General features: G+C 45.7%; 1 protein-coding gene across 3 annotated transcripts in view; it reads right to left on the bottom strand.

The window, feature by feature from the left end:
* The window catches only part of VCL (vinculin), a 108,466-nt gene extending 85,829 nt beyond the window's left edge, over positions 1-22,637 (bottom strand). For 2 of the 3 annotated variants that reach the window (XM_038743627.1, XM_038743629.1), the window contains exon 1: positions 22,439-22,637. In XM_038743627.1, the coding sequence (XP_038599555.1) occupies positions 22,439-22,606 (168 nt within the window). In that variant the 5' untranslated portion in view covers positions 22,607-22,637. The remainder of the gene's footprint in view (positions 1-22,438) is intronic. The other variant, XM_038743628.1, reaches the window with a different exon arrangement.
* Between the last annotated feature and the right edge of the window lie 2,059 nt (positions 22,638-24,696).

The following is a 24,696-nucleotide window of genomic DNA, read 5'->3' as shown; positions in this document are numbered from 1 at the left end:
TTTGTTTGATTTGCATTTGGAATATCACACACGTGTCATGGCTGGCACAGGAGAACACGAGGAACTTATACCAGGCTGCCTGAACACAGCTCTGACCTCCTTATTTGAATCTGAATATGTTCTCATCAACCCATCCCACCCCATACACCCATGGTCTTTGCTCTGGGCTTTTCTGCTCCTCACTTGCTTGTCTATTAACTAATTCCATGCTGTGCCCCAGTGGGATCAGGACAAGCCAGACTGAGAGAATACAACTATCACTCCAATTCTTTCACCCAAGTTCAGGGTCCTAAAGTTTTAGAACTAAGATTCATCCATACTATTCTCAACAGCAGTATCCATCAACACTCTTATTTTTATGGCACTTGTTAAGCTTACTGTGTGCCAAGCACTGTACTAAGTGCTTGGGTACATACAAACTAATCAGATTGAACACAGTCCCTGTCCCACATAAGGCTCACAGTCTTAATTTCCATTTTACAGGAGAGGTAACTGAGGCATAGAGAAGTTAATGACTTGCCCGAATTTGCAAAGCGGACAAGTGACAGAGCCAGGATTAGAATACAGGCTCTCTGTTTCCCACGCCTGTGGTGTTTCCATTAGACGGTGATGCTTCTCACTTAATGTCCACTTGATAGTGGATACAATAATAATAGTAGTAGTATTTCTTGAGCATTTGTGCCAAGCCTGCACTAAACAAGGGGTAGATGTAATATAATCTAATATAATAGACACAATATAATATAATAGACACAATCCCTGACACACCTAGGATCACAGTTTAAGTATGAGGGAAGACCTCCTTCCCTTCCCCACAGCACCTGTATATATGTTTGTACATATTTATTACTCTATTTATTTATTTTACTTGTACATACCTATTCCATTTATTTTATGTTGTTAATATGTTCGGTTTTGTTCTCTGTTTCCCCCTTCTAGACTGTGAGCCCACTGTTGGGTAGGGACTGTCTCTATATGTTGCCAACTTGTACTTCCCAAGCGCTTAGTACAGTGCTCTGCACACAGTAAGTGCTCAATAAATACGATTGATGATGATGATGACTGTCTCTATATGTTGCCAACTTGCACTTCCCAAGCGCTTAGTACAGTGCTCTGCACACAGTAAGCACTCAATAAATACGATTGATTGACTGATTGAGCAGATATTTAATTCCCTTTTTCAGAAAAAGAAACTAAGGTTCAGAGAAGTTGTTACTTGCCCAAGATCACAAAACAGGTTATTGGCAGAGCACGGATTTTTTTATGGTACTTATTAAGTGTTTACTATGTTCCAGGAACAGTACTAAGCACTGGGATAGATAAGATACAAGTCAATCAAGTTGGCCACAGTCTCTGTCCCACACGGGTTTCACATTCTTACTCTCCATTTTACAGATGAGGTAACTGAGGCACAGAAGTTAAGTGACTTGCCCAAGTCACACAGCAGACAAATGGCAGAGCCAGGATTAGATCTCAAGTCCTTCTAACTCCCAGGCCCAAGCTCAAGCTGCTTCTCTTTGGATGAAAACACCATATTTAGAAATACTACATACTTGCATCATGCAGAGCACTGTATTCGTTGCTGGGAGAGAACTGGATATGATTCCTGGCCCACAAGGGGCTCCCAAATTAAGGGTGACTTTAGTCCAACAGGTCTCCCCTCTCCATCGAAAATTAAGCCTGTTTAAGCACGAGAAGAAAAGCCTGGTAATGTGGATGTTATGGGCACAGAAAATATCTAGCAACTCTGCTGTATTGTACTATCCCAAGGGCTTAGTGCAGTGTTCCTCACACAGTAAGCACTCAATAAATACCATTGATGGACTGACTGAGCCAAATGGTAGAGGTCCTCAATGTTTTAAAACCATCATCCTCCTTTATGTTCAAAATAAGTCGGGTCAAATCCACCACCATTCATTCATTCAATCGTATTTATTGAGCACTTACTGTGTGCAGAGCACTGTACTAAGCGCTTGGGATGTACAAGTTGGCAACATATAGAGACGGTCCCTACCCAACAGCGGGCTCACAGTCTAGAAGGGGGAGACAGACAACAAAACAAAACATATTAACAAAATAAAATAAAGAGAATAAATATGTACAAATAAGAGTAATAAATATGTACAAATATATATATACAAATATACAGATGCTATGGGGAGGGGAAGGAGGAAAGGCGGGGGGGATGAGGAGGGGGCTCAGTCTGGGAAGGCCTCCTGGAGGAGGTGAGCTCTCAGTAGGGCTTTGAAGGGAGCTAGCTTGGCAGATGAACGAAGGGAGGGCATTCCAGGCCAGGGGGGTGACGTGGGCCAGGGGTCGACGGCGGGACAGGCGAGAACGAGGCACAGTGAGGAGATTAGCGGCAGAGGAGCGGAGGGTGCGGGCTGGGCTGGAGAAGGAGAGAAGGGAGGTGAGATAGGAGGGGGTGAGGTGATGGACAGCCTTGGAGCCGAGGTGAACATCGGCCCTGGGCAGTGGGTAAAACTGGACCTGGGACCCCAGCTGCCTGGCCCTTAAGGATGAGGTGATGAATTTCCAGAGGAACTGCCACCCCCTCAGGCCTTCTCTGACCATTTTACAGAAGCCTAGTCTCCTTCCCGACCCACACAAATCCTGGAAAGCTGGAGGCCAGTCCTTAATTTATGCTGCTTCCTGGGGAAAAAAACATTCTGGGGTGTATCTAGCACAAAGTCAGTCAGTTGTATTTGTTGAGTGCTTACAGTGTGCAGAACACTGTACTAAGTGCTTGGGAGAGAACATCAGACACATTCCCTGCCCACAACGAGCTTACAGTTTAGAGGGAGAGACAGACATTAATATAAAGAAATTACAGTGTGCAAGTGATTCCCTAAAAGACTCTTAGCGTTCGTAGATGCAGTCTCCCCATTAGCAGTGTCAACTTTGAATCCAAGTCTACGATTCCCAAACCAACTATCTGTCACAGATAGTTAAAGGTCATCATTTATGCCCAAAGACAAGGTCCTGATTTGGACTGCAGTCTAATGTGACAATCATGCACTGCAATGAAATTCAGGCTCTTTCTTCGTTTCCCACAATTAAGAAATATTTTCATATTTCCTTAATAAAAAGCTAATTTGGGGCTCTTTTTTAGGAAGCCACACTTTTACTGCTACCCCGAGAAAAAATTTTTGGAATGTCTTAAAAACCATAATGTCTAAAACTGAGCCTACGGGCCCAGATTACCTGGATAATTTAGGGTCATAAAATACCCTTTTACCATGAACTCTCCAGATGGAAAAATCAGGACTTTTAGGCTTCGGAGTTTAATATGGAAACAGTCTAAAATTAGTGAAAACAAATGAAGTCATTTACATTTATTAAGAGTTTAAGAAGTTTTGGGGTTTTTTCTTCTTTGTGATGATACTGGCATTATATGACTTAGCTGGCATTACTCTCAGGCAGCAACAGAAAAAGGAGCATGGCCTAGAGGAAAGAGCTGAAGCCTAGGAGTCAGAGGACCCGGGTTCTAATCCTGGCTCCGCAATTTGCCTGCTGGGTGACCACGGGCAAGTCACTGAACTTCTTTATGCCTTAATGTCTTCTTTTGTAAAATGAGGACTCAATATCTGCTCTCACTCCTACTCAAACTGTGAGCCCCATGTGGGGCTGGGACAGTGTCCGAGCCCCATGTGGGGCTGGGACAGTGTCCAACCTGATTAACTTGTATCTACCCCAGCACTTGGAACAGTGTTTGGCACAAAATAAGTGCTTAAATACCTTTTTTTTAAAAAGTCACGCCTTCAGGAGGGAACATTGGAGGATGATGTGAGACTCTCTAATTTTTACCAAAGAGTACTGACTGCCTATTTGAGTGTGCACAGCATTTGACTAAGGGCTCAACAGATGGTTCCTTCCCTCCAGGAACCTCTAGCACAAAGGCACTTTCTTCCTCTGGCGGGTCTTTCCACGTATTGCTAGCCTGCTGAAGCCAGATTGAAGTCCACATTGTGCCATCTCCTGCACTCTTTTATGGAGGATGAGGCCACAGAGTAGTCTCTGAGCTCCTTGTGCACATCACAGTTATTCCAATGAAACTGGACCCAAAAACCCAGGTGCTACTTTCATTTGGCTCACTGGTGTTCACCTTCTAAATGGATTAAACCACCCAAGAAGGATCCTGATTTTCACCCAAACGGCTGATTTCCACCCAGTCTGGAATTGGGTTAAACCTCCTAGAAAAACTCATTCAGGATAGGAATGAATCTGACCCGGTTCATACCTATTCATTCATTCATTCAATCGTATTTATTGAGCGCTGACTGTGTGCAGAGCACTGCACTAAGTGCTTGGGAAGTATAAGTTGGCAACATATAGAGACGGTCCCTACCCAACAGCGGGCTCACAGTCTAGAAGAGGCTCACAGTCTATGCAGAAATGACCCCTGGAACGGCTGTGACAGTCCAGCAATCCAAAGTTGCCCACTTCATTCAGCCTACAACTGGACAAATGAGTTGGGAAGAGCGCAAAATAATGACTCCCACAATATCAGGAACCATTCTGAATACTGTAGAGGTATAAATGCAGAGGATTTATTGAGTACCTACTGTGTGCAGACCATTCTACTAAGTGTGTGGAAGAGTACAAGAGAGTTAGTATACATGATCCCTGCCATCAAGGAGTTCACAGTCAAGTGATTATTTCTTTTCCAAAAATTATAGAAAAAGACCTTCCTTAGAATTGGAATTACTCCTCAATTATTAAGAGACAAGGACAGCATGGCTAATTAAGATACCCAAACAATCCTAAAAATCTCCGGTTAGACATGTGTTTCAACCTACACATCCAAAAAGATGAGTAAATTTGCTATCAGCAAAATCAACTAATTAAGATTCCTCACCTCTTCGTACACAATTTCCCTGGGGATATGTACAAGAAATAAGTGAAAGGCAGGCTACAAAGGAAGATTTAGGAGTAACAGGCTTGGATAATTCTGAATTACCCAGTCAAACCTCTGTATAACTCAGAGTTGTAAAATTCCAATCATCCTACCTTCTCTTCTTGAGATTCCCAACTAAACTTACTTAAAAGCAGATATCAAGCATGTTGAAGAAATGAGGTGTTCGTTGGACATTCCTTTAGCTCCGTTTTTCTCAGTTCCACTTTGTATCACGGCAGGACAATTTTAGGTCACATAAAAGGAATTATTGATGGAAACTGAGGCAGGTTACCACTGGAATGGTTTCCTGAAGATCACTGTATAATCTTTGCTGAATGTTTTTAAAAAGGATGTTCAACTGCTCTACTCTTACATTTCTATAATCACAAAACTACCTTGGACACATGACTCTGATCTTGGTTGAAACTTCAATATGTTATAATCACTTACATTCACCTGGTGTCAGGACTGCTGATGTATTTGTGAATCTGTTCTCCTAATAACTTCTAAGATCCAACCTATTCCTCTCTGTGGACCGGCATTCAAAACCACGCCACCACCTGTGGCTCATTTGTCATTTATTCTAGGAGACACTGAAGTTTTGGACAATGGGATCTCACCCATGTCAACTGAAGAACAGTTTCTTCCCAGAGTGCCACAATCTTTAAACGTTTATGAAACACGAGGGCACAGTAATGTCTGAGGAAGAGATATTCTGTTCACCGCGGAAGAGATGTTAATAATTATGGTACTTGTTAAGTGCTTACTATATTCATTCAATCGTATTTATTGAGCACTTACTGTGTGCAGAGCACTGTACTAAGCGCTTGGGAAGTACAAGTTGGCAACATATAGAGACGGTCCCTACCCAACAGTGGGCTCACAGTCTAGAAGGGGGAGACAGACAACAAAACAAAACATATTAACAAAATAAAATAGAATAGTAAATATGTACAAGTTAAAGCACCAGGTACTGTTCTAAACGCTGGGGTAGATACAAGCGTGGCTCAGTGGAAAGAGCACGGGCTTTGGAGTCAGAGGTCTTGGGTTCAAATCCTGGCTCCACCACATGTCTGCTGTGTGACCTTGGGCAAGTCACTTAACTTCTCTGAGCTTGTTACCTCATCTGTAAAATGGGGATAGACTGTGAGCCCCACGTGGGACAGCCTGATCACGTTGTATCCCCCCCAGCGCTTAGAACAGTGCGTTGCACATAGTAAGCACTTAACAAATGCCATTATTATTACTATTATACAAGGCAATCAGGTTGGACACGGTAAGGTAATCAGGTTGGACAAGGTCCCTCTGCCACATAGGGCTCACAGTCTCGATTCCCATTTTACAGATGACGTCACTGAGGCACAGAGAAGTTAAGTGACTTGCCCAAAGTCACCCAGCAAACAGGTGGTGGAGCCAGGATTGGAATCCACATCCTCTCACTCCCGAGCTCATGCTCTTGTCACTAGGCCAAGCAGTTCCACAACCAGGGATTACAACCTCTCCTGCTACAGGCTGTCTCCCCTCACAGGCTAGGGACTGGGAGAGACTGTGGATGTCACAGGGCAACTCATCATACATTTAGTTGAAGGCATGTCATCTTTATGGGAAGCACCTTTGTCACTTGACTAGTTCTCAAGAAAGCCAAGGTCTTTTTAAGGAATCCACAAGTCAATGCATGATATGCAAAACTGGTTGAGCAGCACAAACACAAGAGTCTGAGAGCTACAGCATTTTACTGCTCTGAGTTATTGAGTGCAACATTCAATTCTCTCTCAAAAAGATCTTTCAATTGTAAGATTCTCTGGCCTCCAAAGGCTCTGAGCAAAATTGTGTTACCATTAAAACACATTCCTAGTAAGATCATGTGAAATCCTACTCTGAAAACCACTTTCAGATAAGAAGCTGTGTTCTTATTCTTAGGTTATTAATTTAGTAAATGACCAGCATAGTTGGAATGACATTGAAAAAAGAATGCTAACCCAAAATAGACTGCACCCTCTGTTATCTTAAATCCTGGGCAACCGACCTCCGCATCCACCCTGCTCGGCCCTCCAGATTATCTTTTAATAATTTTACTTTCAGTATCTCATTTGACTTATGCCCCTTTAATATGCTCTCAAACCTAAATACTTTATCACTTCTGAATTAGGGAAATGTTGTTTATGGCATGGCTCAAGGAAAGCATTTATCCCAGTTAACTTATCTCTACATAATTATTGACAATATCAATCACGGTAACAATGCTGGAAACATCCAATGTGTCTCCAGAGTTTTTCTGTGAGTTTAGGGAAATAAGAAATAACTGTTTCTTCTGGGATTTCTCTTGGGGAAATTGTTTTCAAGGTGGAAATTCACTGGCTCTGATAGCCAGTTCTAACAGATATCAAGCCAACTCAATGATCACATATAAATGCCTCGGTTCAGTTAGCATATTTTACACTTTCATTCATTAATAAGGGTGACTTGGGGAGGGTATGCTGTTCTATGAAATTTAAAATTGGATTTCTAACCTAAAGCCATTCTTCTCACCTATTCACATCTGCAAAAAATACCCTAATAAATGTTTCCAAAAAAACAATGGGAAGGTTACAACATAACTGTCATTATCCAAAGACAAAACAGTAAAAACCTGTAAACCAACTTCCAAAACGGATTCACTGTTTCACTTTGAGTACAGGACTTTAACTTAGATAAAGGGTCATCGAGAGGAAAAGAAAATCTCCTCACCATCTACGAAAATCTTCCATTGCTTACTCTATCTGCACCTCCTCTACTCTTTTGTGCCTTGTCTCCATTTTTGCCTTCCTGTTTTCCACATTATTACCACGTATTCCCCTACCAATCTTGCTCTTGCTTTGTTATTTTATTTTGGAAACGTTCACTGGTTAAAAGTTCCTTTTGAGGCCCCTTTTCCTCTTTAGAAGAAAGATGCAGTAAGTAAAAAAACTTGTTCCCACTACCTCATTACAAGGGCTGGAGGAGAGGGCCAGGGAAAAACCAGAGAGAAGTTGTCCTGATATGGGAGGATGCCCGCAATTGCAACATTTATAACTGGCAAAACTGAAGGCTGAAACCATTTAAAGACACAGCAAGCAAGCAAGCAAGCACTAACAAGAAGTCATTCTAAACTTGAAATTTCTGGAAGTGCTACTACAACAGATACACTCTAATTGGCTCTATATCTTTGCAAAGAAGACATGTTGCTGTATTTCAGTATTTCTCCTCCACTAAAGAACCACTGGCAAAATTAGAATGCTTATTTTTAAAAATCTAGGCCCAGGATTCTACCTCGAAATAAGCTTGTACCCTTTCTGATGTACTAAACACCATTAAATATTTCTTACAGGTATATTACTGCATTATCATGGGCAGGGAACGTATCTGCTAATTCTGCTGAACTCTCCCAAGCACTACAGTGCTCTGCACACAGTAAGAACTCAATAAATACCACTAATTGATGATTATAATGTAGCACTTGGACTAAGCAAATCTCACAGAACATCAGAAGCGAAAGGACTGCAGACCGTCCGTCATTTTTTGACAGATTCCATAACAATGTAGTAGGTGATTTTCAGATAATTCTAGTTCCGATATTTAGTTACCGGCTTTGTGAGGAAATCAGTGTACTATTCATTTTTACACCTTAGTTTATTCAATTCGAATACCCAGGGTGATAATGGTTGGGTGGTAATAAAAATTTGGAAACTCCTAAAGCTGTAGCCCTTTCTAAAGAACTGGTTATAAAAGGCAGGGATGCTCTGAAATCACTGGTTCCAGAGGACCCACCAGATTGAAGGCGTCTTTCAGCTGTTTAAGTGACAATCCTGAAATCTGCCAAATGCCAACTGCAGAAACTCTCTGACAAGATCGATCAGTCAATCAGTCAGTGGCATTTACTAAGTGCTTCCTATATGCAGAGCACTGTATTACACGTTTGGGAAGGTACAAGACAAAGGAGCTGTGTTATAATAATTACGGTATCTGTTAAGCGCTTACTATGTGCCAAGCACTGTTTGAAGCGCTAGGCACAATTTACCTGCCCAACAGGATTTTACAGTCTCGATGGGGAGACAGGCCTAAGTATAAATATATTACAGATTCAATGTTCTAGTCTGAGCAGGAGAGAATAGGATTTAATCCCCATTCCACAGATGAGGAAACCGAGGCCCAGAGACTTGCCCAAATCTAAAGAACAGATAAAGCAAATGAATTCCCTACCCAGGTGATTCCTGTGTCCAGTCTGATAATAATAATAATCATAATAATGATGGCATTTATTAAGCGCTTACTATGTGCAAAGCACTGTTCTAAGTACTGGGGAATTTACAAGGTGATCAGGTATCCCACATGGGGCTCACAGTCTTAATCCCCATTTTACAGAGGAGGTAACTGAGGCCCAGAGAAGTGAAGTGACTTGCCCAAAGTCACACAGCTGACAAGTGGCAGAGCCGGGATTTGAACCGATGACCTCTGACTTCAAAGCCCAGGCTCTTTCCGCAGAGCCACACTGCTTCCCTACTTCCCAAGTGCTTAGTACAGTGCTCTGCACACAGTAAGCACTCGATAAATATGACGGAATGAATGAATGAATGAATGAATGAATGAATGAATGAATGAATGAAGCACTGTTCTAAGCGCTAGGGGGTTACAAGGTGATCAGGTTGCCCCCCGCGGGCCTCACAGTCTTCATCCCCGTTTTACAGAAGAGGTAACTGAGGCCCAGAGAAGTGAAGTGACTTGCCCAAAGTCACACAGCTGACAAGTGCGTCCACCAAGTACCCACATCAGAGCAGAAGGGCCTGTTTTCTGGGGCCCCCGAAGTGCCCAGGGATGGCTTCGCAGGACAGCCACTCCTCTTGCTAAAAGTACATCACTACTTTTGGGGGGCGGGAGGGGGAATCTTCCGAACTATTTCCAAAACGGCTCATTCTGTGCAACGGCGGTCTGAGTCATCCTTGAGGTTGCACAGAGAGAGAGAGAGAGATAATCGTAAAATAAAATATGGGGGAATGGGGGCGGCGGGGGGAGCTTTGAGGAAGTAAGAGAAGAAAGGAGACGGTTATTATCATTAGGACACTCTGCATCCCACTTCACCACGACCTCTATCACCCCCTTCCCTCTCTACTAGTAAATTCATGAATCCGTCTCTGCTTGGGAAACTTCACTGATCCGTCTGTATGCTTGGGAAACTCAATGGCTCCCTGAAAGCCTGGAAAAGTTTGCTGCTCCGTGCAAGCCGTGAGCTGGTTGTGGGCAGGGAATTAATTCAGTCGGACTTACTGAATGCACACTTACTGTGTGCAGGGAATGTGTTTGATGTTATACTGTATTCTCCCAAGCGCTGAGTACAGTGCTTTGCGCATAGTAAACGCTCAATACGATCATTATTATTAACAAGCTGGTCGGGAAGACTGTAAGGGGGGGGGGCCTCCCTGCCCTTTCCTGCCTTCCTGTTCATCCCAGAGGAGGCCGCTCCATTTTGCTTCCCGCCCACAGAAGGAAGGAAGAAGAGGAATCTTGCAATATTGGGCAGGAGGAGCTAACAGCAGGTAAGAGGAAGTGGGACCTGAAAAAAAGTCTCTAGTGCAAACTGGAAGTACGGGTGAACCAGAAGATAGTGCCCACACATAGTAGGTGCTTAACAAATACCGTCAGTATTATAGTAAGCGCTTAACAAATACCATAATAATAACAGTGCTGAAGAACCGGGAAGAGACTTTAGGTGGGCCATGCACGGGCTGAAGGGGGAGGGGGGAAAAATCAGGCCTGGAGGAGAAATGGTGGCAGCGGGGAGGGACGGGGCAGGGGAAAATTCATTCATTCATTCAATCGTATTTATTGAGCACTTACTGTGTGCGGGGCACTGTACTAAGCGCTTGGGAAGTATAAGTCGGCAACACATAGAGACGGTCCCGACCCAACAACGGTCTAGAAATTGATATGGTTTGGGACGGTGAGGGGCAATTGGTGGCAAAGGTCGGGGGAGGCGTGGGAGAGGAAGGGCAGGAGAGACAGGGTGACGGGCTTCCAAGCCAGGTAAAATTCATTCATTCATTCAATCGTATTTATTGAGCGCCTACTGTGTGCAGAGCGCTGGACTAACCGCTTGGGAGAGGACAAGTCGGCAACATCTAGAGACGGTCCCGACCCGACAACGGGCTCACATTCACTCATTCATATTTATTGAGTGCTTACTGTGTGCAGAGCACTGTACTAAGCGCTTGGGAGAGGACAAATTGGCAACATCTGAAGACGGTCCCGACCCGACAACGGGCTCACATTCATTCACTCATTCAATCGTATTTATTGAGCGCCTAATGTGTGCAGAGCACTGTACTAAGTGCTTGGGAAGGCCAAGAAGGCAACATCTAGAGATGGTCCTGACCCGACAACAGGCTCACATTCATTCATTCGCTTGTATTTATTGAGCACCTACTGTGTGCAGAGCACTGTACTAAGTGCTTGGGAAGGGCAAGTCGGCAACAGATAGAGATGGTCCCGACCCAACAATGGGCTCACATTCATTCATTCACTCACCCAACAATGGGCTCACATTCATTCACTCACTCAGTGGTATTTATTGAGCGCCGACTGTGTGCAGAGCACTGTACTAAGCGCTTGGGAAGGACAAGTCGACATCTAGAGATGGTCCCGACCCAACAACGGGCTGACATTCATTCATTCATTCACTCAATCGTATTTATGGAGCGCCTACTGTGTGCAGAGCACTGTACTAAGCGCTTGGGAAGGACAAGTCGGCAACATCTAGAGACGGTCCCGACCCAACAACGGGCTCGCATTCATTCACTCAATTGTATTTATTGAGCGCCTGCTGTGAGCAGAGCACTGTACTAAGTGCTTGGGAAGGACACGGCAATATCTAGAGACGGTCCTGACCCAACAACGGGCTCACATTCGTTCATTCATTCACTCAATCGTATTTATTGAGCACCTGCTGTGAGCAGAGCACTGTACCAAGCGCTTGGGAAGGACAAGGCAACATCTAGAGACGGTCCCGACCCAACAACGGGCTCACATTCACTCATTCATATTTATTGAGCAAATACTGTGTGTACAGCACTGTACTAAGCGCTTGGGAAGGACAAGTCGACATCGAGAGACAGGCCCGACCCGACAACGGGCTCACATTCACTCATATTTATTGAGCGCCTACTGTGTGCAGAGCACTGTACTAAGCGCTTGGGAAGGACTAGTCGATATCTAGAGATGGTCCCAACCCAACAACGGGCTCACATTCACTCATTCATATTTATTGAGCACCTACTATGTGCAGAACACTGGACTAAGAGCTTGGGAAGAACAAGTCGACATCTAGAGACGGTCCCGACCCGACAACGGGCTCACATTCACTCACTCATATTTACTGAGCGCCTACCGTTTGCAGAGCACTGTACTAAGCGCTTGGGAAGGACAAGTCGGCGACATCTAGAGACGGTCCCGACCCGACAATGGGCTCACATTCACTCAATCGTATTTATGGAGCGCCTACTGTGTGCAGAGCACTGTACTAAGCACTTGGGAAGGACAAGTCGACATCGAGAGACGGTCCCGACCCAACAACGGGCTCACATTCACTCATTCATATTTATTGAGCACCTACTATGTGCAGAACACTGGACTAAGCGCTTGGGAAGGACAAATCGGTGACATCTAGAGACGGTCCCGACCCGACAACGGGCTCACATTCACTCAATCGTATTTATGGAGCGCCTACTGTGTGCAGAGCACTGTACTAAGCACTTGGGAAGGACAAGTCGACATCGAGAGACGGTCCCGACCCAACAACAGGCTCACATTCACTCATTCATATTTATTGAGCGCCTACTATGTGCAGAACACTGGACTAAGCGCTTGGGAAGGACAAATCGGTGACATCTAGAGACGGTCCCGACCCGAAAATGGGCTCACATTCACTCACTCCTATTTATTGAGCGCCTACTGTGTGCAGAGCACTGTACTAAGTGCTTGGGAAGGACAAGTTGGCAACATCTAGAGACGGTCCCAACCCGACAACGGGCTCACATGCATTCACTCAACGGTCTTGATTGAGCGCCTACTGTGCGCAAAGCACTGTACTAAGCGCTTGGGGAGTCGGCAATGGATAGAGCCGGTCCCGACCCGATCCTGTATATATGTCTATATGTTTGTACATATTTATTACTCCATTTATTTACTTATTTTACTTGTACATATCGATTCTATTTATTTTATTTTGTTAGTATGTTTGGTTTTGTTGTCTGTCTCCCACTTCTAGACTGTGAGCCCGCTGTTGGGTCGGGACCGGCTCTAGATGTTGCCAACTTGGACTTCCCAAGCGCTTCGTCCAGTGCTCTGCACACAGTAAGCGCTCAATAAATAATAATAATAATGGCATTTGTTAAGCGCTTACTATGTGTAGAGACTGTTCTAAGCACTGGGGGGATACAAGGTGATCAAGTGGCCCCATAATAATAATAATAATGATGACGCATTTGTTAAGTGCTTACTATGTGCAGAGCACTGTTCTAAGCACTGGGGGGGATACAAGGTGATCAAGTTGCCCCACGTGGGGCTCACAATCTTAATCCCCATTTTCCAGATGAGGTCACTGAGGCTCAGAGAAGTGAAGTGACTTGCCCAAGGTCACCCAGCAGTCATGCGGCAAAGCCGGAATTCGAACCCACGACCTCTGACTCCAAAGCCCGGGCTCTTTCCACTGAGCCATGCTGCTTCTCTAAATACGATTGATTGACCCCGGGGAGGGTTCGGCGGGGAGCGGGCAAGCGCTTAGTCCAGTGCCCTGCACACAGTAAGCGCTCAATAAATAATAATAATAATAATAATAATAATGATGGCATTTGTTAAGCGCTTACTGTGCTTAAGCTCACAATCTTAATCCCCATTTTCCAGATGAGGTCACTGAGGCTCAGAGAAGTGAAGTGACTTGCCCAAGGTCACCCAGCAGTCATGCGGCGGAGCCGGAATTCTAACCCAAGACCTCTGCCTCCAAAGCCCGGGCTCTTTCCCTCTTTCCACTGAGCCACGCTGCTTCTCTAAATACAAATGACTGATTGATCCTGGGGAGGGTTCGGCGGAGAGCGGGCAAGCGCTTAGTCCAGTGCACTGCACACAGTAAGCGCTCAATAAATAATAATAATAATAATGGCATAATAATAATAATAATGGCAATAAATAATAATAATAATAATAATAATGGCATTTGTTAAGCGCTTACTGTGTGCAGAGAACTGTTCTAAGCGCTGGTGGGGGGGGATACATGGTGATCGGGGATTCGAACCCACGACCTCTGCCTCCAAAGCCCGGGCTCTTTCCCTCTTTCCACTGAGCCACGCTACTTCTCTAAATCAATCAATCAATCGTATTTATTGAGCGCTTACTGTGTGCAGAGCACTGGACTAAGCCCTTGGGAAGTCCAAGTTGGCAACATCTAGAGACAGTCCCTACCCAACAGTGGGCTCACAGTCTAAAAGGGGGAGACAGAGAACAAAGCCAAACATACTAACAAAATAAAATAGAATAGATATGTACAAGTAAAATAAATAAATAAATAGAGTAATAAATCTGGCAACATCTAGAGACAGTCCCTACCCAACAGTGGGCTCACAGTCTAAAAGGGGGAGACAGAGAACAAAACCAAACATACTAACAAAATAAAATAAATAGAACAGATATGTACAAGTAAAATAAATAGAGTAATAAATCTGTACAAACATATATACAGGTGCTGTGGGGAAGGGAAGGAGATAAGATGGTGGGGGGGATGGAGAGGGGGACGAGGGGGAGAAGAAGGAAGGGGCTCAGTTTGGGAAGGCCTCCTAGAGGAGGTGAGCTCTCAGTAATACGATTGATTGATTGATCCTGGGGAGGGTTCAATCAATCAATCATATTTACTGAGCGCTTACTGTGTGCAGAGCACTGTACCAAACGCTTGGGAAGTACAAACTGGCAACATATAGAGACAGTCCCTACCCAACAGTGGGCTCACAGTCTAGAAGGGGGAGACAGAGAACAAAACCAAACATACTAACAAAATAAAATAAATAGAATAGATATGTACAAGTAAAATAAATAAAGAGTAACAAATGTGTACAAATGTATATGTATATGGGTTCGGCGGGGAGCGGGCAAGCGCTTAGTCCAGTGCCCTGCATCAACATCAATCGTATTTATTGAGCGCTTACTGTGTGCAGAGCACTGTACTAAGCGCTTGGGAAGTACAAGTTGGCAACATATAGAGACAGTCCCTACCCACCAGTGGGCTCACAGTCTAGAAGGAGGAGACAGAGAACAAAACCAAACATACTAACAAAATAAAATAAATAGAATAGATATGTACAAGTAAAATAAATAAATAAATAAATAACAGTCTAGAAGGGGGAGACAGAGAACAAAACCAAACATACTAACAACATAAAATAAATAGAATAGATATGTACAAGTAAAATAAACAGAGTAACAAATATGTACAAATGCATATGTATATGTGTCTGGGTTCGGCGGGGAGCGGGCAAGCGCTTAGTCCAGTGCCCTGCATCATCATCATCCTCATCAATCGTATTTATTGAGCGCTTACCGTGTGCAGAGCACTGGACTAAGCGCTTGGGAAGTCCAAGTTGGCAACATAGAGAGACAGTCTAGGAGGGGGAGACAGAGAACAAAACCAAACACACTAACAAAATAAAATAAATAGAATAGATATGTACAAGTAAAATAAATAGAGTAACAAATATGTACAAATGTATATGTATATGGGTTCGGCGGGGAGCGGGCAAGCGCTTAGTCCAGTGCCCTGCATCATCATCATCCTCATCATCATCAATCGTATTTATTGAGCGCTTACTATGTGCAGAGCACTGGACTAAGCGCTTCGGAAGCAACATATAGAGACAGTCCCTCCCCAACAGTGGGCTCACAGTCTAGAAGGGGGAGACAGAGAACAAAACCAAACATACTAACAAAATAAAATAAATAGAATAGATATGTACAAGTAAAATAAATAAATGGAGTAATAAATCTGTACAAACATATATACAGGTGCTGTGGGGAAGGGAAGGAGGTAAAATGGGGGGGATGGAGAGGGGGACAAGGGGGAGAGGAAGGAAGGGGCTTAGTCTGGGAAGGCCTCCTGGAGGAGGTGAGCTCTCAGTAATCCGATTGACTGATTGATCCTGGGGAGGGTTCAATCAATCAATCAATCGTATTTACTGAGTGCTTACTGTGTGCAGAGCACTGTACTAAGCGCTTGGGAAGTACAAGTCGGCAACACATGGAGACAGTCCCTACCCAACAGTGGGCTCACAGTCTAAAAGGGGGAGACAGAGAACAAAACCAAACATACTAACAAAATAAAATAAATAGAATAGATATGTACAAGTAAAATAATTAAATAAATAAATAGAGTAACAAATATGTACAAATGCATATGTATATGTGTATGGGTTCGGTGGGGAGCGGGCAAGCGCTTAGTCCAGTTCCCTGCATCATCATCAGCATCATCATCACCAATCGTATTTATTGAGCGCTTACTATGTGCAGAGCACTGTACTAAGCGCTTGGGAAGTACAAATTGGCAACATATAGAGACAGTCCCTCCCCACCAGTGGGCTCACAGTCTAGAAGGGGGAGACAGAGAACAAAACCAAACATACTAACAAAATAAAATAAATAGAATAGATATGTACAAGTAAAATAAATAAATACAGTAACAAATATGTACAAATGTATATGTATATGGGTTCGGCGGGTAGCGGGCAAGCGCTTAGTCCAGTGCCCTGCATCATCATCAGTCGTATTTATTGAGCGCTTACTGTGTGCAGAGGACTGTACTAAGCGCTTGGAAAGCAACATATAGAGACGGTCCCTACCCAACAGTGGGCTCACAGTCTAAAAGGGGGGAGACAGAGAACAAAACCGAACATACTAACAAAATAAAATAAATAGAATAGATATGTACAAGTAAAATAAATAAATAAATGACAGTCTAGAAGGGGGAGACAGAGAACAAAACCAAACATACTAACAAAATAAAATAAATAGAATAGATATGTACAAGTAAAATAAATAGTGACAAATATGTACAAATGTATATGTATATGTGTATGGGTTCGGCGGGGAGCGGGAAAGCGCTTAGTCCAGTGCCCTGCGTCATCATCATCAGTCGTATTTACTGAGCGCTTCCTATGTGCAGAGCACTGTATTAAGCGCTTGGGAAGTACAAATTGGCAACATATAGAGACAGTCTCTACCCACCAGTGGGCTCACAGTCTAGAAGGGGGAGACAGAGAACAAAACCAAACATACTAACAAAATAAAATAAATAGAATAGATATGTACAAGTAAAATAAATAGTGACAAATAAGTACAAATGTATATGTATATGTGTATGGGTTCTGCGGGGAGCGGGCAAGCGCTTAGTCCAGTTCCCTGCATCATCATCATCCTCATCAGTCGTATTTATTGAGCGCTTACTATGTGCAGAGCACTGTACTAAGCGCTTGGGAAGTACAAATTGGCAACATATAGAGACAGTCCCTCCCCACCGGTGGGCTCACAGTCTAGAAGGGGGAGACAGAGAACAAAACCGAACATACTAACAAAATAAAATAGAATAGATAGGTACAAGTAAAATAAATAAGTAAATAGAGTAATAAATATGTACAAACATATATATATATATGTTCGGCGGGGAGCGGGCAAGCGCTTAGTCCAGTGCCCTGCATCATCATCATCCTCATCAGTCGTACATATTTATTACTCTATTTATTTTACTTGTACATTTCTATCCTATTTATTTTATTTTGTTGGTATGTTTGGTTTTGTTCTCTGCCTCCCCCTTTTAGACTGTGAGCCCACCGCTGGGTAGGGACTGTCTCTATGTGTTGCCAACTTGGACCTCCCAAGCGCTTAGTACAGTGCTCTGCACATAGTAAGCGCTCAATAAATACGATTGATTGATTGATTGATTGAGCGCTTACTGTGTGCAGAGCACTGGGCTAAGCGCTCAATAAGTAGGACTGAGTGACTGGAGGGGAGGGGAGCGGGCAAGCGCTTAGTCCAGTGCCCTGAATCATCATCCTCCTCATCAGTCGTATTTATTGAGCGCTTATTGTGTGCAGAGCACTGTACTAAGCGCTCAGTAAGTAGGACTGAGTGATTGGAGGGGAGCGGGCAAGCGCTTAGTCCAGTGCCCTGCATCATCATCCTCCTCATCAGTCGTATTTATTGAGCGCTTACTGTGTGCAGAGCACTGGACTAAGCGCTCAATAAGTAGGACTGAGTGACTGGAGGGGAGGGGAGCGGGCAAGCGCTTAGTCCAGTGCCCTGCATCATCCTCCTCCTCATCAGTCGTATTTATTGAGCGCTTACTGTGTGCAGAGCACTGTACTAAGCGCTCAGTAAGTAGGACTGACTGAGTGACTGGAGGGGAGGGGAGCGGGCAAGCGCTTAGTCCAGTGCCCTGCATCATCATCCTCCTCCTCATCAGTCGTATTTATTGAGCGCTTACTGTGTGCAGAGCACTGTACTAAGCGCTCAGTAAGTAGGACTGAGTGACTGGAGGGGAGCGGGCAAGCGCTTAGTCCAGTGCCCTGCATCATCATCCTCCTCATCAGTCGTATTTATTGAGCGCTTATTGTGTGCAGAGCACTGTACTAAGCTCTCAATAAGTAGGACTGAGTGACTGGAGGGGAGGGGAGCGGGCAAGCGCTTAGTCCAGTGCCCTGCATCATCATCCTCCTCATCAGTCGTATTTATTGAGCGCTCACTGTGTGCAGAGCAGTGTACTAAGCGCTCAATAAGTAGGACTGACTGAGTGACTGGAGGGGAGGGGAGCGGGCAAGCGCTTAGTCCAGTGCCCTGCATCATCATCCTCCTCCTCATCAGTCGTATTTATTGAGCGCTTACTGTGTGCAGAGCACCGGACTAGGCACTCAATAAGTAGGACTGAGTGACTGGAGGGGAGCGGGCAAGCGCTTAGTCCAGTGCCCTGCATCATCATCCTCCTCATCAGTCGTATTTATTGAGCGCTCACTGTGTGCAGAGCAGTGTACTAAGCGCTCAATAAGTAGGACTGACTGAGTGACTGGAGGGGAAGGGAGCGGGCAAGCGCTTAGTCCAGTGCCCTGCATCATCATCCTCCTCATCAGTCGTATTTATTGAGCGCTTACTGTGTGCAGAGCACCGGACTAGGCGCTCAATAAGTACGACTGAGTGACTGGAGGGGAGGGGAGCGGGCAAGCGCTTAGTCCAGTGCCCTGCATCATCATCCTCCTCATCAGTCGTATTTATTGAGCGCTCACTGTGTGCAGAGCAGTGTACTAAGCGCTCAATAAGTAGGACTGACTGAGTGACTGGAGGGGAAGGGAGCGGGCAAGCGCTTAGTCCAGTGCCCTGCATCATCATCATCCTCCTCATCAGTCGTATTTATTGAGCGCTTACTGTGTGCAGAGCACTGTACTAAGCGCTCAATAAGTAGGACTGACTGAGTGACTGGAGGGGAAGGGAGCGGGCAAGCGCTTAGTCCAGTGCCCTGCATCATCCTCCTCCTCATCAGTCGTATTTATTGAGCGCTCACTGTGTGCAGAGCACCGGACTAAGCGCTCAGTAAGTAGGACTGAGTGACTGGAGGGGAGCGGGCAAGCGCTTAGTCCAGTGCCCTGCATCATCATCCTCCTCATCAGTCGTATTTATTGAGCGCTTGCTGTGTGCAGAGCACTGTACTAAGCGCTCAATAAGTAGGACTGAGTGACTGGAGGGGAGCGGGCAAGCGCTTAGTCCAGTGCCCTGCATCATCATCCTCCTCATCAGTCGTATTTATTGAGCGCTTACTGTGTGCAGAGCACTGTACTAAGCGCTCAGTAAGTAGGACTGAGTGACTGGAGGGGAGCGGGCAAGCGCTTAGTCCAGTGCCCTGCATCATCCTCCTCCTCATCAGTCGTATTTATTGAGCGCTTACTGTGTGCAGAGCACTGTACTAAGCGCTCAGTAAGTAGGACTGAGTGACTGGAGGGGAGCGGGCAAGCGCTTAGTCCAGTGCCCTGCATCATCATCATCCTCATCAGTCGTATTTATTGAGCGCTTACTGTGTGCAGAGCACTGTACTAAGCGCTCAGTAAGTAGGACTGAGTGACTGGAGGGGAGCGGGCAAGCGCTTAGTCCAGTGCCCTGCATCATCCTCCTCCTCATCAGTCGTATTTATTGAGCGCTTACTGTGTGCAGAGCACTGTACTAAGCGCTCAATAAGTAGGACTGAGTGACTGGAGGGGAGCGGGCAAGCGCTTAGTCCAGTGCCCTGCATCATCATCATCCTCCTCAATCGTATTTATTGAGCGCTTACTGTGTGCAGATCACTGTACTAAGCGCTCAGTAAGTAGGACTGAGTGACTGGAGGGGAGCGGGCAAGCGCTTAGTCCAGTGCCCTGCATCATCATCCTCCTCATCAGTCGTATTTATTGAGCGCTCACTGTGTGCAGAGCAGTGTACTAAGCGCTCAATAAGTAGGACTGACTGAGTGACTGGAGGGGAAGGGAGCGGGCAAGCGCTTAGTCCAGTGCCCTGCATCATCATCATCCTCCTCATCAGTCGTATTTATTGAGCGCTTACTGTGTGCAGAGCACTGTACTAAGCGCTCAGTAAGTAGGACTGAGTGACTGGAGGGGAGCGGGCAAGCGCTTAGTCCAGTGCCCTGCATCATCATCCTCCTCATCAGTCGTATTTATTGAGCGCTCACTGTGTGCAGAGCACTGGACTAAGCGCTCAGTAAGTAGGACTGAGTGACTGGAGGGGAGCGGGCAAGCGCTTAGTCCAGTGCCCTGCATCATCATCCTCCTCATCAGTCGTATTTATTGAGCGCTTACTGTGTGCAGATCACTGTACTAAGCGCTCAGTAAGTAGGACTGAGTGACTGGAGGGGAGCGGGCAAGCGCTTAGTCCAGTGCCCTGCATCATCATCCTCCTCATCAGTCGTATTTATTGAGCGCTTACTGTGTGCAGAGCACCGGACTAGGCGCTCAATAAGTAGGACTGACTGAGTGACTGGAGGGGAAGGGAGCGGGCAAGCGCTTAGTCCAGTGCCCTGCATCATCATCCTCCTCATCAGTCGTATTTATTGAGCGCTCACTGTGTGCAGAGCACCGGACTAGGCGCTCAATAAGTACGACTGAGTGACTGGAGGGGAGGGGAGCGGGCAAGTGCTTAGTCCAGTGCCCTGCATCATCCTCCTCCTCATCAGTCGTATTTATTGAGCGCTTACTGTGTGCAGAGCACTGTACTAAGCGCTCAGTAAGTAGGACTGAGTGACTGGAGGGGAGCGGGCAAGCGCTTAGTCCAGTGCCCTGCATCATCCTCCTCCTCATCAGTCGTATTTATTGAGCGCTTACTGTGTGCAGAGCACTGTACTAAGCGCTCAGTAAGTAGGACTGAGTGACTGGAGGGGAGCGGGCAAGCGCTTAGTCCAGTGCCCTGCATCATCCTCCTCCTCCTCATCAGTCGTATTTATTGAGCGCTCACTGTGTGCAGAGCACCGGACTAGGCGCTCAATAAGTACGACTGAGTGACTGGAGGGGAGCGGGCAAGCGCTTAGTCCGGTGCCCTGCATCATCATCCTCCTCATCAGTCGTATTTATTGAGCGCTCACTGTGTGCAGAGCACCGGACTAGGCGCTCAATAAGTAGGACTGACTGAGTGACTGGAGGGGAAGGGAGCGGGCAAGCGCTTAGTCCAGTGCCCTGCATCATCCTCCTCCTCCTCATCAGTCGTATTTATTGAGCGCTCACTGTGTGCAGAGCAGTGTACTAAGCGCTCAATAAGTAGGACTGACTGAGTGACTGGAGGGGAAGGGAGCGGGCAAGCGCTTAGTCCAGTGCCCTGCATCATCATCATCCTCCTCATCAGTCGTATTTATTGAGCGCTTACTGTGTGCAGAGCACTGTACTAGGCGCTCAATAAGTAGGACTGACTGAGTGACTGGAGGGGAAGGGAGCGGGCAAGCGCTTAGTCCAGTGCCCTGCATCATCATCATCCTCCTCATCAGTCGTATTTATTGAGCGCTTACTGTGTGCAGAGCACCGGACTAGGCGCTCAATAAGTAGGACTGAGTGACTGGAGGGGAGGGGAGCGGGCAAGCGCTTAGTCCAGTGCCCTGCATCATCATCCTCCTCATCAGTCGTATTTATTGAGCGCTCACTGTGTGCAGAGCACCGGACTAGGCGCTCAATAAGTAGGACTGAGTGACTGGAGGGGAGCGGGCAAGCGCTTAGTCCAGTGCCCTGCATCATCATCATCCTCCTCATCAGTCGTATTTATTGAGCGCTTACTATGTGCAGAGCACCGGACTAGGCGCTCAATAAGTAGGACTGAGTGACTGGAGGGGAGCGGGCAAGCGCTTAGTCCAGTGCCCTGCATCATCCTCCTCCTCATCAGTCGTATTTATTGAGCGCTCACTGTGTGCAGAGCACCGGACTAGGCGCTCAATAAGTAGGACTGACTGGAGGGGAGGGGAGGGGAGGGGAGGGGAGGGCTCACCCGGACGAGGTTGCTGACGGCCGCCTGCACGGCGGCCACGGGCGCGGTGAGGTCGGGGATGGCCTTGCCGTCCACTTCGCCCTCCTCGTGCATGATCACCAGGTGCGAGATCTGCTGCGCCACCGGCTCCAGGATGCTCTCGATCGTGCGCGTGTGAAACACCGGCATCGTGGCGGCGGCGGCGGCGACCGAGCGGGCGAGCGGGGGTCCGTCCGTGCGACCACGAAGGCGAGCGGCCTCCGACTGCGGGCCGGGCCGCGCCACCTCCCCCGCCGCGGCCGGGACACGCCCCCTCCCCGCGCGGCGGCCAATGGGGAGCCGGCCAGGCCCCGCCCCTCCTCTCCCATTGGTCCGCCCGCCCCAGGCCACGCCCCCATTCCCACGGGCGGGGCCGCGCCGCCGGGCCGGCGCGCGGGCCGTCCATATAAGGGCATGGACGGAGCGGGGGGCGCCCCCCCCCAAACCCCACCCTCGTCCCGCCTTTTCCATTCAGTCATCCCATCGCATTTATTAATCAATCAGTCAATCAGTCGTATAGAGCACTGTACTAATCAATCAATCAATCGTATTTATTGAGCGCTTACTGTGTGTATTTATTTAGACTGAGCCCCTTCCTTCCTCTCCCCCTCGTCCCCCGCTCCATCCCCCCCATCTTACCTCCTTCCCTTCCCCACAGCACCTGGATATATGTTTGTACAGATTTATTACTCCATTTATTTATTTTACTTGTACGTATCTGTTCTATTTATTTTATTTTGTTAGTATGTTTGGTTTTGTTCTCTGTCTCCCCCCTTTAGACTGTGAGCCCACTGTTGGGTAGGGACTGTCTCTAGATGTTGCCAGATTTATTACTCTATTTATTTTACTTGTACATATCTGTTCTATTTATTTTATTTTGTTAGTATGTTTGGTTTTTTTTTTCTCTGTCTCCCCCTTTTAGACTGTGAGCCCACTGTTGGGTAGGGACTGTCTCTAGATGTTGCCAGATTTATTACTCTATTTATTTTACTTGTACATATCTGTTCTGTTTATTTTATTTTATTAGTATGTTTGGGGTTTTTTTTCTCTGTCTCCCCCTTTTAGACTGTGAGCCCACTGTTGGGTAGGGACTGTCTCTAGATGTTGCCAGATTTATTACTCTATTGTACTTGTACATATCTGTTCTATTTATTTTATTTTGTTAGTATGTTTGGTTTTGTTCTCTGTCCCCCTTTTAGACTGTGAGCCCACTGTTGGGTAGGGACTGTCTCTAGATGTTGCCAGATTTATTACTCTATTTATTTTACTCGTACATATCTGTTCTATTTATTTTATTTTGTTAGTATGTTTGGTTTTGTTCTCTGTCTCCCCCTTTTAGACTGTGAGCCCACTGTTGGGTAGGGACTGTCTCTAGATGTTGCCAGATTTATTACTCTATTTATTTTACTTGTACATATCTGTTCTATTTATTTTATTTTGTTAGTGTGTTTGGTTTTGTTCTCTGTCTCCCCCTTTTAGACTGTGAGCCCACTGTTGGGTAGGGACTGTCTCTAGATGTTGCCAGATTTATTACTCTATTTTACTTGTACATATCTGTTCTATTTATTTTATTTTGCTAGTATGTTTGGTTTTGTTCTCTGTCTCCCCCTTTTAGACTGTGAGCCCACTGTTGGGTAGGGACTGTCTCTAGATGTTGCCAGATTTATTACTCTATTTATTTTACTCGTACATATCTGTTCTATTTATTTTATTTTGCTAGTATGTTTGGTTTTGTTCTCTGTCTCCCCCTTTTAGACTGTGAGCCCACTGTTGGGTAGGGACTGTCTCTAGATGTTGCCAGATTTATTACTCTATTTATTTTACTTGTACATATCTGTTCTATTTATTTTATTTTGTTAGTATGTTTGGTTTTGTTCTCTGTCTCCCCCTTTTAGACTGTGAGCCCACTGTTGGGTAGGGACCGTCTCTAGATGTTGCCAGATTTGTTACTCTATTTATTTTACTTGTACATATCTGTTCTATTTATTTTATTTTGTTAGTATGTTTGGTTTTGTTCTCTGTCTCCCCCTTTTAGACTGTGAGCCCACTGTTGGGTAGGGACTGTCTCTAGATGTTGCCAGATTTATTACTCTATTTATTTTACTTGTACATATCTATTCTATTTATTTTATTTTGTTAGTATGTTTGGTTTTGTTCTCTGTCTCCCCCTTTTAGACTGTGAGCCCACTGTTGGGTAGGGACCGTCTCTAGATGTTGCCAGATTTATTACTCTATTTATT

Source organism: Tachyglossus aculeatus, chromosome 3 (assembly GCF_015852505.1).
Source record: "Tachyglossus aculeatus isolate mTacAcu1 chromosome 3, mTacAcu1.pri, whole genome shotgun sequence".
NCBI classification, from domain to species: domain Eukaryota; kingdom Metazoa; phylum Chordata; class Mammalia; order Monotremata; family Tachyglossidae; genus Tachyglossus; species Tachyglossus aculeatus.
This window is presented reverse-complemented; position numbering and strand designations above follow the sequence as displayed.